The 15,511-nt window shown below is 32.1% G+C and overlaps 2 protein-coding genes and 1 long non-coding RNA gene across 7 annotated transcripts; 2 read left to right on the top strand and 1 right to left on the bottom strand.

Moving 5' to 3' along the window:
• Window positions 1-540: 540 nt before the first annotated feature.
• Window positions 541-7,506, top strand: LOC130802952 (uncharacterized). The gene is made up of 4 exons (XM_057667084.1): window positions 541-1,484; window positions 4,968-5,513; window positions 6,031-6,137; window positions 6,442-7,506. Exons 1-3 carry the CDS (start codon window positions 660-662, stop codon window positions 6,133-6,135), a joined length of 1,476 nt encoding a protein of 491 aa, XP_057523067.1. The 5' UTR covers window positions 541-659; the 3' UTR covers window positions 6,136-6,137; window positions 6,442-7,506.
• Window positions 7,507-9,295: 1,789 nt separating this feature from the next.
• Window positions 9,296-10,243, top strand: LOC130802951 (uncharacterized). Its single transcript, XR_009039837.1, has 3 exons — window positions 9,296-9,415; window positions 9,846-9,914; window positions 10,112-10,243. It is a non-coding gene; the product is annotated as an uncharacterized LOC130802951 (long non-coding RNA).
• Window positions 10,244-10,262: 19 nt separating this feature from the next.
• On the bottom strand, window positions 10,263-14,554 carry LOC130802950 (thylakoid lumenal 15 kDa protein 1, chloroplastic-like). 5 transcript variants are annotated; one of them, XM_057667080.1, is made up of 9 exons: window positions 14,326-14,554; window positions 14,078-14,218; window positions 13,662-13,757; window positions 13,475-13,547; window positions 12,044-12,105; window positions 11,834-11,915; window positions 11,673-11,733; window positions 11,411-11,472; window positions 10,263-10,711 (listed from the first exon to the last, which is right to left on the bottom strand). In XM_057667080.1, the coding sequence occupies exons 1-8, from the start codon at window positions 14,446-14,448 to the stop codon at window positions 11,421-11,423; spliced, it is 690 nt and encodes a 229-aa protein (XP_057523063.1). In that variant the 5' UTR covers window positions 14,449-14,554; the 3' UTR covers window positions 10,263-10,711; window positions 11,411-11,420. The 5 variants fall into 5 exon arrangements, with proteins under 5 accessions (XP_057523063.1, XP_057523064.1, XP_057523062.1 ...); XM_057667081.1 differs by having other exon boundaries at window positions 10,263-10,448; XM_057667079.1 differs by having other exon boundaries at window positions 10,263-11,472.
• Between the last annotated feature and the right edge of the window lie 957 nt (window positions 14,555-15,511).

Here is a 15,511-nt window from a genome sequence, read left to right as displayed (position 1 = left end):
AAAAATAAAAATTTAATAATAATAATAATAACAATCGCAATAATAATAATAATAATAATAATAATAATAATAATAATAATAATAATAATAATAATAATAATAACAATAATAATAATAATAACAATAATAATATAAATAAAAATTAATAATTATTATTCAAAAAAAAGAAAAAAAATGAAGTCGCAGGAAAACCGCTGCTGGACCGCGGCTCAAAAAAAAAATTAAAATAATACGATTCGAATAAAAAATTACCTCGATTAATTGTTTGCGGATTGAATTTCTTAGTTTTTGCTCCAAAAATTTTATGTTGTAATTTTGTTTTTTGATTGTGATAAAGGAGTTATTTAGTGTGACTGGAATATATATAAGAAATTTTAAATCCAGTGGCAAATTCGTAATTTTTTAAAGTTTAGGGGCAAATTCGTAATTTCATTAGGATATGACGATAAAATAAAAAGAGTGGCGATGTTTAAGGATCGGGTTAATTTAGTTTTTTTGGTTGACTCTTAAAAGGGGACAAAGTTTGACACCTAGTACTATATCACACTCTAAAATGCAAAATTCAACTTCAACCTCTTTTTTAGGCCAAATCTTTTGAAAGTCCAAATTATTCTCCTCAATTCCATTCCATAACCAAAAACCTCCGTTAAAAACTAAATATGAATATGAAAACCTCCATCAAAACCTTCATCTATGAAAACACCAACACCAACACCAACACCAACCGTTTTGTCAAATCAACTTTAATTTTATGTTCATTATTTTTACTTTCTATTTTTGCTCTCCTAATCACTTTCTCTTCTCTCCCTTATTCCCACTCTTCTTTTTTCTCATCACCCTCTTCTTGCTGCAATCTCTCCGACCCGGACCCAGGCCCGACACTACTAACTCACATCCAATTCGGGCTTGGCGGGTCTTCCAAAACATGGGAAACCCGGCAAGCATATTCCCAACTCTGGTGGGTCCCAAACAAAACCCGAGGGTTTATCTGGTTAGACGACGATCCACCACCACCACCAAAACCCATCAAACAAAACCCGAACCTCCCCCCTATTCGGATCTCGGGTCGGCGTAGGATAAAACCCGGGTCGAGTAAAAACCACCAGGATTCTGATCGGATAGCCCGGATAATAACGGATAGTTTCGATCAAAAATTACCCGGAATAAAATGGTTTGTAATGGGAGATGATGATACGGTATTTTTTACAGAGAATTTGGTGAATGTATTGTCAAAATATGATTACAGAGAGATGTTTTATATCGGGGCTCCGAGTGAGAGTGTGGAGCAGGATGTAATGCACGGGTATGAAACCGGGTTTGGTGGTGGCGGGTTTGCAATAAGTTATGGGTTAGCTTGGGAATTAGTGAAGATTATGGATGGTTGTATTGAGAGATACCATCATTTTTATGGGTCTGATGAGAAAGTTTCTGCTTGTGTTGCTGAACTTGGTGTTCCTCTTACTAAACAACCTGGCTTTCATCAGGTAATTTTTTTACTCCCTCCTCTTATTTATCCTAAGTATTTAATTTGGTTTATGTACTCTATCAAATACAATTATTTAATTTTTAATATATTTAATTATATATAAATAAAAATTGTAAAAAACAGATATTAATAAACTGTACATTGAAATGAATCAAATAAAATTTCACGGAACTATATTTTGACTTATAGATTAATAATAAATATAATTTAAAAGTGATAAATAAATAGTGTTTTAAAATGAATAGGAGGGAGTATTATTTTTAGGAAAAATTGATATTCCTCTATTTTTTTTGTTCTTTTTGCTTACGTTCTGTATATTTTTCAAAGTAAATATTTGAACCTTAATATCACTAAATATACAAAATAAAAAATTATAAAAAATATATAATAAAAAGTGTATATTAAGACGAATTTAACGAGATCTTATATGGACGTATTTTATTTTCTAAATATGTGTCAAAAACATTAATCAAGTTTCTCTCTTTAAGGTGGAATATTCTAAATGAAAAGAACATTAGAAAATGGAGGAAATATATATTAATAATATTTCACTTTTAGATTACTTTCTTATGTATCAAAACATTTATTCTTAGTTTTCTATAAATAATACAACTTTTATCTTTAGTTTGCTGGCAGTATATTTTATGACTACTTATAATTATTATTAGTAATATGAAGTAGTACATTGTTAGCTAATGTATAACAAAGGTTACATTCTTAAAAAATAATACAAATGTGAGATTATTCACAGCGAAAAAGTAAAATGTTAGATTATTAATATTAATTTTAAATGATGTTATCATTGCGCTAATGTTGCCATGTAGCAATGATCATAAATCAAAAGTTGTGATCTTTGTTAATATTGGTTATGTTGATGAAATGTCAACATATAATTTTAGTTTTTAATTGAATTTAATGTTTTATTTGTTCTTTGACACATTTAATGTATTAATTCAATCCATTTGTTAATGTTTGCCTAACCTAAAGTTTAAGGGTCATTTAGAAACTAAAAATTGAAATGATATTATTGTTCCACATTTTGGTAATTGTCGTTAGCTTTACTTGATTTGTTTGATCAAATCGTATTAACTAGTCAATTATATAAATTAAATTATTTGTTAATAAAAATGTTTGGCAAATTTAATTGTTGGATGTTAAATATTGGCTGTGTATTAAATAAAAAGAGTTGGTTAATAAGTCAAAATACAATAAAAAAAAATCTTTTTTCCATCTATTTTTTTAGACCGGTCATCAATTAAGGTCTTTTAATGCATGATTTACTTGGAAACCACCGAAGTGCACGTCTAGACAACGTTCTTTTTTTCTTCCAAGTGTTTAATAATGAATATAATTTTGTGCATTAAACTAGTACCTAATAAAGAAACGTTTTGTAATATTCCTTTGTCTCATTTTGGTAATGACTCATTAAGTTTGCTGTATATCTATTTTCTCTATATTTATATTTATATATTTAAATTTTTTTATTTTGTTTATATATTTCTTCTACTTTTTTCATAAATTATACTTTTTCTGATTGTTAATAATTGATACACTTCTGTTTTTCACACATGTACGATTTTAATCTTCAATATCTTTAATTTCAGATGATTAAAAATTCTAAAAGTTAATATTATGAAAATATGCATTAAGACGAATCAAATAAGATCCCACTTGACTATGTTTTATATTATATATGGAGAAATATGTATCAAATAAGATCTGTTAATGAACAGTAATTGCTGTAAAAACTGTAGCAAGATAATAACTATTAAAAATTGGAGGAAGTATGTTTTTATCCAATCATTTTTTCTATTTTTTATTTTTATAAGGATTGTACTCGTGGTAAAAACCAAGTATATTGAAAATTGGAACCACAAGTGTCAAGTCTTTAAGAAAGTGACACCACAAAGAACTAAAGGATTGTGGGGGAGTTCTATTATTGGCATTTTTCAATGCCAATTGCCAAGTGTCATGTTGCACATGCTTTCTTCTTCACTTTCCAACTTTCCAATCACTGGGGATGTGTTTTGTGGGTTAGAAACTTTGAACACAACATTAGAGTAATTCATTCTTTAAAATACCTATTTTAAGAAATGTATGCAACTAATTTTGATTTGTGGTAGAGAAATCATAATTATTAGTTGCAAATATAATGAAATAGACTACCTAAGTATTTGATTGTCGATATTAAATTATAGGAATAATAATGAAATGATATTAAATGATAGCAAAAGAGGTCATTTTTACTCTTGGTGTCTTTTAAATTGTGATAAGTAAAAATCTAATCCATAATCCGTACTAGTATTTTTTATTTGTGCGTGTACTTGTCATTGTAAGAGATAACTAACCCCATTTTTAGAGGTGTTTTTTGGGTGGGTCGACCCAACGTATCAAAAATCGAATTACTTTTAAACGGGTCAAGGATGAAGTTTAGAGGAGAAATATTAATTTATAGTTGATAAATAAGTTAAAAATATAAATAAACGACGTAAATGACTGATTGAAATAAGAGAAAAAATAAGTTTGTGTATATGAGATTTAAAAAATGAGTGGGACCATTGCTAATATAGGTACAAGTCTAAAGTAGAAGGCCATCCTAAATGAAAACTTTGTTCATTTTTTCATAGAGATAGGAGTAATATTTTTTATTATAGACCGAGTGAAAGGAAAGATTATGTACCGGTAAAAAGTGATACGTATTTTAATTGAGACAAAATTCAATTCTATATTTGGTGTAATTGGTAGCATTAGAAAAAGTGTAAAACTGATATTTAGTGGTCTTACACAAGTGCCTTTTGGTTACGATTTCAATCTCTTGGAATGATGAATGAAAGTGCTCAGGATTTGGTGGGTTAGGTTGAAATGATTCTCAACCCTTTTTTTTTTTAGGAAAATTTACCCAGAATAATCCAATCTATTCACGATTTTCCTACAATAATCCCAACTATCGATTAACCATGAATAATCCGAATTTAGGAGGGTCTTTGCCTTGGGTACACCCGGGTGACCTGCTATCTATTATAGCAAGTCATTTTGAATATAAAAAAAAAGATAAATATTTTAAAAAATGAAAAATTTACCCAGAATAATCCAACCTATTTACGATTTCCTACAATAATCCCAACTATTGACTAAATGCCAGAAAATTACCTGTTGCACCGGTAAAAACAAGAGCAACAACAGCACAGGTTAAGTGAGTCAATAGTTGGGATTATTCATGGTTAATCGATAGTTGGGATTATTGTAGGAAAATCGTGAATAGGTTGGATTATTCTGGGTAAATTTTCCTTTTTTTTATTTGTTTTGTGTTTGTTTCAAAAGGAAAAAAAAATAAAGTATTGTCTTGCACAATTTTTAGTCGTTTAGATAGCACTATAATATTGTCATGGTCATCAGCCTAGCGTCTCGCACAAATTAGAGTAGAGGTAGCGGACAGGTCATGGTTTATTAACAATAGTTGTAATCTTCTTTTCATCTGCAGTTGGACATTAGAGGAGACCCCTACGGTCTCCTGGCCGCGCATCCTGTGGCTCCCTTGGTGTCATTGCACCATCTTGTCAATGCAAAGCCATTGTTTCCGGGTGAAAACCAATTGGACTCTATTAAAAGGCTCATACGCGCATACCATGTTGATCCTGGCCTCACCCTCCAACAGAGTTTTTGCTATGATCGTAAACATAAATGGTCAATATCCATTTCTTGGGGCTACACCGCGCAGTTATATCCATCCCTACTTCCACCGAAAGTCCTCAGTATGCCTCTTCAAACGTTTCATACTTGGCGTAGTGGGAGTGATGGCCCCTTCGTGTTCAATACCCGCGCCATGAAGGATGATCCATGTGAATGGCCTATAATTTTTTACTTCAAGCAAGTCAAGGGTATTGGTGATGGTAAGACTATAAGTACTTATAAGAGGGTCGCACCTGCCGATGGTAAAGAATGTCTGCAACCAGCGTACAAGCTCGCAATGTCGGTGGAGCAAATGACAGTGTCTGCATCAAAGACGGCCCCTGATAAGTGGAAGAAGGTTTGTTTCTCCCCAAATAATGGGTCATATTTGATTTTGAGGTGACATGGATATACTACTCGGGCTTGATCACATCGGGTACAGATACGTGTCAAAGTGTCTGACTTAGCTATTTTGATAAAAATTTCTCAAGATTATGAAGCAAATTGAAGTGTCACGTTTCTTACCCATGTCCGAGTGTTGAGGGCTCAACACGGGTATTTGATGTAAAGTAAAGACTCCGAGTAACATACAACCATGTTACACTTTGCATCCACCTTTGATTCCGTTTCCATTGCATTTGTTGGGATGATTTATCTCGCATCGATGAATTAAAGATGGCGTGCACACTTTATAAGTTATTGGAGCCCTTCTTCCCATTACCATATGGTTTTGGGATGGTATCTCCTTGTCTTATGAAGTGAGTGCGTCTCGTGTTTCCCTGATTATATATTTGCATTCACAATAAGTTCAGCCTCAACTTAATTGCAGTGACTACCCTCGTGTCAAATCTAACCCGATGTTATTGGATGAGCAGGCATTGCGCAGGGAGTGCTGCGAGATTCAGAACAAATTGGCCACTGACAAGAACATGACTATAACAATTAGAAGCTGTAAGCCAAGGGAATCCATTTATATATGAAGGTTAGCGTGTAGCTTGTTTTGTTTTTGTTGTTTACTATCTGCTTCTGGAATTACTAGTCAGAACAACAAAATTCTAGATGGGCTATGCTTGACCTTCCGTCGGGGACTCACTTATCGAGGGTCGGTTTTGTATATTGTCTATAGTCAAGGCAATAGAAATCGCCCTTTAAGTTAAAGATACGAAGAGCAACCAAGCCACATGAACATACCTGTGCACCAGGCCGGGACTGTTGGGGGGTTTTAGATGGGCTATGCTAGGCCGAATGGATCATCCATCTCATTTGAGCTTGTTTTTTATTTTCAGTCTGAACCAGACCTGTGCACACGACAATATCTGCCCCCATTGCACAAGTATAATATTCATGCCGTGCATAGTGCAAGGTAACAGTCGCAATCACGGTAACGAGAGTGATGGTCTTAATGTCAACTCGAAGAGAACCCAGGAGCAGGATACTGCAATATATGCTATAATACGCCTGTTGTTGCAATGTGCTGCCCAATTTTGTGTGTTTATTAATCTAATTAGTTGTGCATAGGGATGTTCAACGGGCCGGACTTATGTAAATATGGGCCGGATTGGATAAGGGTCGTTTAAACTTAATATGGACTGGGCTTTGAAAGTCCAACCCGGTTCTTTATTTTGTAAGATCTATTCAATTATTGATTCGCAAGCTTCGTAAATTGCTCGCATCGGTTCTTTATTTTGCCCGCTCAAAAAAGCTCGTGCATCAATTTTTGTAGTAGCAAAATCAAAAGGCAGTTATATTGTAATGTAACGTAAATCGGGATTTTCATAACAAAATTGTACTTCCTCCATGTATTCATAGTTGCTATATTTGCATATTAGTCACTATTTATGATTGTGCTATTATTGTTCTTTAGTCCTTGAAATTCAGTTGTAATAACTCTTTAGCAATAAATTACTTAGAGTTCTCTGTATCTATTTTAATAGTTAAAAACAATTACCTCATTTATGTGCTCTTTCATGTATATTTATAGTCCATCATTATCTATGTAAAACATTCCTTCTATTGTTTCATCAATCCCCGAAATTCCTTTACATGCCACTGCTGTTGTCCTCAACGTGTCAAGTTCTCCTTTACTTTGGTGATTTTTCCTTTATTTTATATAGCGTTCTTTGCTTCTTTTATTAACATGTGTCCCACTAGCTTATATAACGACCTTTTATAATGGACAAGTGTCTTCCAATCGCACGTGACCTTCCCATGAACTAATACTCCTAATGCTCATTCAATATTTCTCCAATCCTCCTAAATAAAGGCTGTCAGATTACCTTCTAATCTTATTAATTTCTCCCAGATTAGCACTAATGTAATCCTCCCAGATATCTTTCTGCAAGAATTACTTAATGACTATAATTTCACATATATAATTATGTTCCCTATGTAACAGAAAAAAATTTGGTTATATATATATATATATATATATATATATATATATATATATATATATATATATATATATATATATTTCATAGCATCAATTTTTGTATGATTTTCTAGTTATGTGTGTATAAAGAGTCAATAAGTTGCACCAACTTACTTTTTACTCCTTTTAAAAACATAATGGCATATAAAAATGTAAATTTTGGGTATTTGAACAGGTACAAATTATAATAATTCGGATTGGGTCAATTTCTAGTTTGATGTGTACGTAAATGTTTTATTGTTTGATACTTACATTCGGTTATTATATTAACTATCACCAGAATTTGGGTCAAATTTAAATTATGATGTATATTTATATAATATTAACTATCACCAAATTTTGGCCGAGACCGTCTCAAATTGAGACTAAGAGTGGGCCGGTCCAATTTGTGCGTGTAACAACATCACACGTTTTTCCTTGTTTTTTCCATTTTTTGGGCATTTATCAATTTTGACCTTTAAAGGTATCAATTTTGACCTTAAAGGTATCAATTTCAACGTAAAGTAATACTTAAACATATCAATTAAAGAATAAAATTTTCAATTTGAACCTATAAGTGATCAATTTTGACATAAACTGATTAATTTCTACCTAAATGTGGTTCTGTTTCACAATTTTAGAACGAAGTTATATAAAATGGTATTATATGTCAAATTATTTGTCATAACTAAACTATTAATATATTCAATTTGAACTAAAACCTATACAATATCTTTATAGACTTTAAAATACTTATTTTGAAAACGATAATTGAAGCTTATATGTTCAAAATTGAGTTAGATCATGAAGCATCAATTACCAATTTATGTGTCATAATTTAACTATTTACAAATATATATAAACATGTTGAGGAAAAAGTAATATCACTATTATTGATCGATAATTAAAGAGTACAAGTACTCTTATATTTCATTAGAACCATTATGTTGCATTGAATAAAAGTACTTGTATCGTACAATGTTTTAACATTATTATTGATAGTGTTATTTACCATTCATTTGTTGTTTGAAATTCATCCATTGAATGATAAAATAACCATTTTATCAATTTCGTTCTCAAATTGTAAAACAAAACCATATTTAGGTAGAAATTGATCAGTTTAACGTTAAAATTGATCACAAATAGGTCAAAATTGAAATTTTTTATTTTAATTGATCTATTTAAAGTTTACTTTAAATTGAAATTGATACCTTTCATGTCAAAATTTGATACCTTTAAGATTAAAATTGAAAAATGTCCAAAAAATGGAAAAAAATGAGAGAAAGCATGTGAGGTTAATATACGTGCGAATTAAACCGATCCAAATTGACGGTCTCATTATAAGGTCGTCTCGTCCAAGACCAGCTAATTAACTATATTAAGTAGTGTTACCTTAGACAATAAATTTCAGTGTTAATATCATTACTAAACATATATTATGATTTAGGATTAATTAGTTAATAGAATCATGTCATTTTTTGAGGAGAAAAAGGAAGATAGAGATTTGGGAATTGGAGGAAAATAACCAAATTTAATTCCATAAAATAAATTAAAACCACAAATTTAAAACAAGAATGAGGTCTCCATTAAGTATGCTTTTAAAAGATTTATAAAAAAAAACATGGTTGATATTAATTTCCGGACTAAAAGAACACATATAAACTTCATTATGATCACCAAACAGTATAAATTGCACCAATAAATTGTTCTTTTAAACATAAGAAGTTTAATCTGAAAGCATAGTCTTTGTAATCAATCTTAACCTTTGTACACCACCTCCTCAATACTCAAACATGGACACCTCCAAGAGTGCAAGCTACAATGCCGGTGAGGCCAACGCCCGCACCCAGGTAACCTATTATCTAGTCTCTGCTTCATCAGAAACAATCTCTTTATACATCTATATAAGGGTAAGATTGTTTTCATTTAAACTCTAAAAATCCCACCAAGCTAAAAACTATTCAATGGCGTTAGGATTATTGACGAAAATTCGTCGTTACTCATGAATGTATCCAAGGAAAATATTGGCTTAGCGAATCAAGATACAGGATACTATTATAAGATAAACCAAACACTAATTGCTTCATGTGTTGAAATGAATTAGGTGTCATTCTTTTGTTTAATACGCTACACAATTCAAATTTTCATATAGATGACCCGGGACTCTCTAGACTCAACCTATGATGGCCCGATCCTAGATTCCCCTGCTTTATAGGGAACGCTTAATTTTCGTTCTTTTTTGCTGGAACAAAAATTGACATTCTTTTTTTTTAACCACAGGAAAAGGTCGGACAAATGACAGAGAAGGCTGGAGACATGCTTCAATCTACCAAGGAATCAATGCAAGAGGTTGGGCTTTGTCTTTTCAGCTAGTCTCATGAGAAACCGTCTCTCGGTGAGACAACGTCAAAATAAAAAGCTCATACATGAGACGCGCCTCACAAAAAAACCATCTCATACAATAATTTATGTTTTTTTACCCCTAATAATAAACTTCTATTAGTTTTATCATCAATAAAGTTTAACACATCAAAAAATATATGCAGGCTGGTTCACAAATGCAGGCCAAGGCATCTGAAGCTGCCCAGTCCGTCAAGGACGCCACTGGCATGAACAAATGAGCGAGCTGATGAGCTCCCACCCGAATATTATTTTTCGAACTAGGGTCTATTATAATGTAATGAAAGAAACCGAAACTCTTAACATAATTTTTTAGTTATTCTTGCAAATTCTTTGCGGTGTAATGTACTGCCACTGTCAAAGAATGTAGTTTCCGAGCTCCTTATAGCTTGTGTATTTTCCAGTTTTGAATCAATACAATTAAAAACTTGCGAGCAATTGCTACTTCAATCAGTTTCTTGATTCTAATTTCGTCTTCCATAGCTTAATTCCACAAGATATAGAAATATGTAAAAATCAGCATTAATCCAGGGAGATGTAAGCTTTAACTACAGCTAATCAAACATGCTTAAACCAGTTTGCATTCTAAATGCAGCTTACACCGAAAGCGGGCCTAGATGAGTCCTTGTTTTGGCTGTTATTGGGCTTGTCGGAAACAAGACCCACAAGAAAAGAAAGTTGATTGCACATAGAGGTGTTCGAAACAGAGCTAACGACCCAATCTTCACCCGACTTTGTAACCAAACCTGATTTAAAAATGCATTTACAATTATGTAAAAATCAATGCAAACACAAAACCGTTTTCAAACATCAAACCGACCGAAACACTATCCGAAATCAATTCGATAACCTGAATGAACACACCTCTAACTGCATATAAACCCGATGAGGTTCCATCCTTAGTAATAGGAGAAGTAGCCCATCAAACTTATATATTAGTCAACATCTCTCTAATTTTTCGATGTGGAATCACATGTGAGTTCTTTTCCCAACAGAATATATACAGCAAAAATGTCGTATCCTTAATTCAAAAGATTGGAGTCGACTACATGAACCAATATATCAATTCCAATTGTCGTCCAAAAGAATATATGCAGATAAGAAAAGTTAAAATTGAAATGAAATTTATGCACCAAGAATCATGAAATGCAGGATAATGGGGTAAAAAGAAGGGTTGACTTTCACCACTGGATATAATGCATAAAAGCTTGGCCACTATGAATATTCCATCACAATGTTTTGCACTTTAGATGATGTCTTAGCACTAGTAACAACTCTTACAAGTGTATTCTCTGATCCTCACCATCGACCGATGATCCAGATTATACGAGATGGGCTCAACGAGATTCAATTGTGATTTCCCGTATGATCCATACACGACTATGATCCATAGTGTTACTAGTCCTAGAATAATATACAAAACTTCAATCAACAATTGAACATACCAGGATTCTATTATTTGCAAAGAAGTGTTTCTCGAGTCTCGTTTCCCGTTGTTGGGTTTACCCTGAAAATTAAGATAGACTTGCATAAGATCTCAACCAGTGTCACACGGAAATCGCAGAAAAAGCAAATTATGGTCGGTTTTGAGCTATTTTTAAGCCATTTTGAACAAAATGCAAATTCAAAACGCGAATTACGTGACACTGATCTCAACTATAGTAAGATGAACAAAGACTTTTATTGAATTGAGGAAAAAAATCTCACCCGTCAGCAATTTTGCAAAGATATTCGCGTTGATCTTCTCGCAAAGGCACATCCGTAAAGTCTGTTTGCTGAGAATAGTTAGTTTATGTAGCATGGCATGATCACAACAAGCACCCACACGGTCACACCACCCCCTGAAAGAAAAATTTTACCGTCCATACCTGCTCCTGTGATGATCGATCCTTTGAATGAAGTATTCCCGGTAGCTAGAGCACCCTCCAAGTTAGCATTCGTTAAATTTGCCTGACGAAGAAACACAATCAAGTTTACATCTGTGACATTTAATTATCATTATACCGAAAAGCGACGTAAATTTATGCGTTGGTTACATGAAAACGTTGATATCATCAATAAGGGGTAACTTAAACCACCTTTGTCACATTGGCGAGAGAAAAATCTACGCCTCTGAGATCAGCATCCGAAAGATCAGCCCCTGCATCACAAAACAGAATCGAAAAGAACTTATGAACGATGAACACCAATCTAGTTCGGTTTGTATGTCTAGCAAAGGGTGGCTAGCAGCAAGATACTTCACTGCAATCCAAGGATGCAATGATGCAGATAATTCTCACTTGGTTAGACCCTAATCATCATAGTTCGTACACAATATATAATAATTTGACCAGCTGATTTTGAACCTGTTGCTATGAGCTAAGCAATTTGTTCAAACAGTGCTTATTCATAACAATAAGTTGTTTCAACATGCTAATTTACCAAACATTAGCAATAGAATTGTAGACCATCGAACCCTCTATATTTATCAAAATAAGCTAAATATTTCCCGGTAAGCTATTTGCCAAACACCCTTACAGTTTTTTTTAAAGAACAATAGAACTCCAAAGTACAAACTACTAACAATAAGGGTTTACTTTTCCCAAATTGTTTTCAATTGAGTTCTTCCCATCACGTTTACTCCACACCTTCACTACTCTTTCAATTGGGGAGAACAAAAACCCATTGATAACTCATTCCTTGCAACATTCCATTATCAAAATGCCACTAAGTCGCCCTTCTACTAGTTAGGGTCTGAGAGGTTGAATGTACACAACCTTATCCTTTCAATGGGTCTAATGTCTCAAGCAAAAGGTTATTACATACTACATTTTTTTTATTAAGGGTTAGCCAAGAGAATCCGTAGGCAAGGGGGAGAAGGAAGTAATCATTCTTATAGGTGGTGGGAATTGATTCATTATTATATGGGTGAAAGGGAAAGTCCTCAACCACTAGGTAGTCTAGGCTAACACAAACTTATCCACATTTTAACATATATATTAAACTGTAATAATAGATTCCATGACCATGGTGTCTAGCTATGTTACTTGGACTCTTTATTTTGCTTCATGTACCCGTATCTGATCCTTAATGCTTAGGCATTGGTATGACACTTAAACACTACAAATTAGGTCTAAATTGAATATCTAGACATATCCGACACTTGGACACGTACTAGTATCCGACATCAGATCTAATTCCAAGTAATGTTGGTGTCTAGAGTATTCTATCTTTCTAATTGTACACAGAAGGATCTGCTTCAAATTAAACATTATAGTTCACTTCTTAAAAAAGAGCTTTCATTTCCTTTTCTAATATAAAGCCATTGGAGCATTCTCTAATGTCAAGTTGGTCATTTTGATGAAATATCAAGGAATAACCACCACATTATGCTTCTAATATATACTCCTTCCGTCCCTTTCAGTTTGCTACTAAAAGTGACATTTTCTCTCGCACCGTGTCACTTTCGGCAGCAAACTCAAAGCGACCCAGAAGTATAATCTAGGATAGTAAATCAATAGAGAAAACACCTGTTAAATCAGCATCAAAGAAGCTAGCACCCAACAATTTTGCTCCCTTAAAATTGGCCTGTCTCAATATTGACTGCATCAGTAAACATTTCCCAAACAACACATTAAGATCATAAACACCCAAGAATTGCCATAAGTTTTACAAACTAAAACAAATATAGAAATTCTAAAAAGATTGAAAATTTACTGTTTTAAAATCTTGCTTGATCAAGGTTTTTCCACTGAAATCCTTTCCGGTCAAATCCTGACCTCTAGTTACTTCTTGTCCATATGGCCCTCCTCCCTATCCCCAAAACATTATCCATCAACAAAAATAAAAAAAAAAATAATTTGCAAACTACGGTCTTAAAAATTTAAAACTTTTTTACTTGTATAAAATATCAAAGTACATTTTTCATGCCAAATCACAAAATTTTAACCAGTTTAATTGGTCAGAATTCGGTAATTTGGCCTGAAACGCCGTATACTTCGATTTGGTTGGCGTAATTTGCAAAAAATAAACACGGGTTATAATTCTTGAATTTCTAAACTTTAAGGCTATAACTCCAAATTAAAATTAATTATGAATTTATTATAAACAAGAAATAAAGGGAAAAAAAATACCTTGAAAGCAAGAGCAGGGTTAGAGAAGCACAAAGAAGCAGATAGAAAAAGAAGCAAACTTGCTGAAGCAATTGGATTTTCCAGCATTGTAAAAAAAGACCCATCTTTCTGATTATTACATTGTTTTAGACTTTGAATCTCCTGTTAATCAAAAACCCAGAAATTAATAAGAAAAATACATCAAAAATTTTAAAAAATTAAAAAAATTAAGTGAAAAAGATTAAAAATTGAAAGATAATGGGTCCTACAGTATGATGAGGATGTGATGATGAACAAACAGATTGAATAGAAGAGAAAAGATGATGTTTTGGAAGAGAAAAAGAATGTTTTGGAGGAAAATTGAGACTCAAGGAGATGTTAAGTGCTGCCATTGTTGCTGACAAACAAGCAACACCACAATTTTGTTTGTGTGATTTTATTTGATTGGATATTTAAATTTGTTATCTTTAATTTTGATTTAGATAAAGTGGCTTTTCCAGAAGGGTATTGCTAAATATAATCATTCTTTTTATTTTATCGTCACTCCTATATTAATAAAATGACAAGATGCCTCTAAATTTAAAATAATAATAATAATAATAATAATAATAATAAATAATAATTTTTTTAAAAAATAAAAAAATAAAAAAATAAACAAAAAAATAATAATATTTTAAAAAAAATAATAACAATAATAACAATAATAATAATAATAATTCTGATCTGTTGTGTTGTGTTCTCGCTGCTCTCTCAGGTTCGCTCTGCTACGCATTTGTAACATCTGGAAGCCATGAAATACTGTGAACCTAATACATATGTGCTATTATTTTCTAGAGACTTGGTTCTTTTTTGCTTGACACTCTGGGCTCTTCTTTCACACTGATGCAACTTGTACGGAGACCTTTGGATATCTGAATTTTTTTACCCCGCTTGTAAATTGTCTCGTTTAGTGTTTTATGGAACATCGTTTGACAAAAATATTAAAAAAAAATAAAAAAAAAAAAAAAAATAATAATAATAATAATAATAATAATGATAATAAAAATAAAAATATTTTATAATAATAATAACAACAACAACAACAATAATAATAATAATAATAAATTTTAAAGGGGTGAGTAGCTCGAGACTCACTTCTTTAAATTTTTTTTAAAATATTATTATTATTATTATTATTGCTATTATTTTTTAAAATATTATTTTTATTTTTATTATCATTATTATTATTATTATTATTATTATAGTCCAGGGATAATATCGTCAATTTAGTAAAATAGAAGTGGCGATAAAATAAAAAGAATGACAATGTTTTAAGCATCGTGTTTCTAGAAATTACTTCTGAGTATTTAATTGGATAATGCTGGAATAGTTAATGTGATAGGAGTACCATGGTCCATATTTGGAGGATTGGATAATGGGTTGAATTTAATTGGCTTTTTTTGTGTTTTTTATAAA

The sequence above is a fragment of the Amaranthus tricolor genome, chromosome 16 (assembly GCF_026212465.1).
Source record: "Amaranthus tricolor cultivar Red isolate AtriRed21 chromosome 16, ASM2621246v1, whole genome shotgun sequence".
NCBI lineage: Eukaryota > Viridiplantae > Streptophyta > Magnoliopsida > Caryophyllales > Amaranthaceae > Amaranthus > Amaranthus tricolor.
Note: the sequence above shows the minus strand (reverse complement) of the source record. Positions and strands in the feature narration are given on the sequence as shown.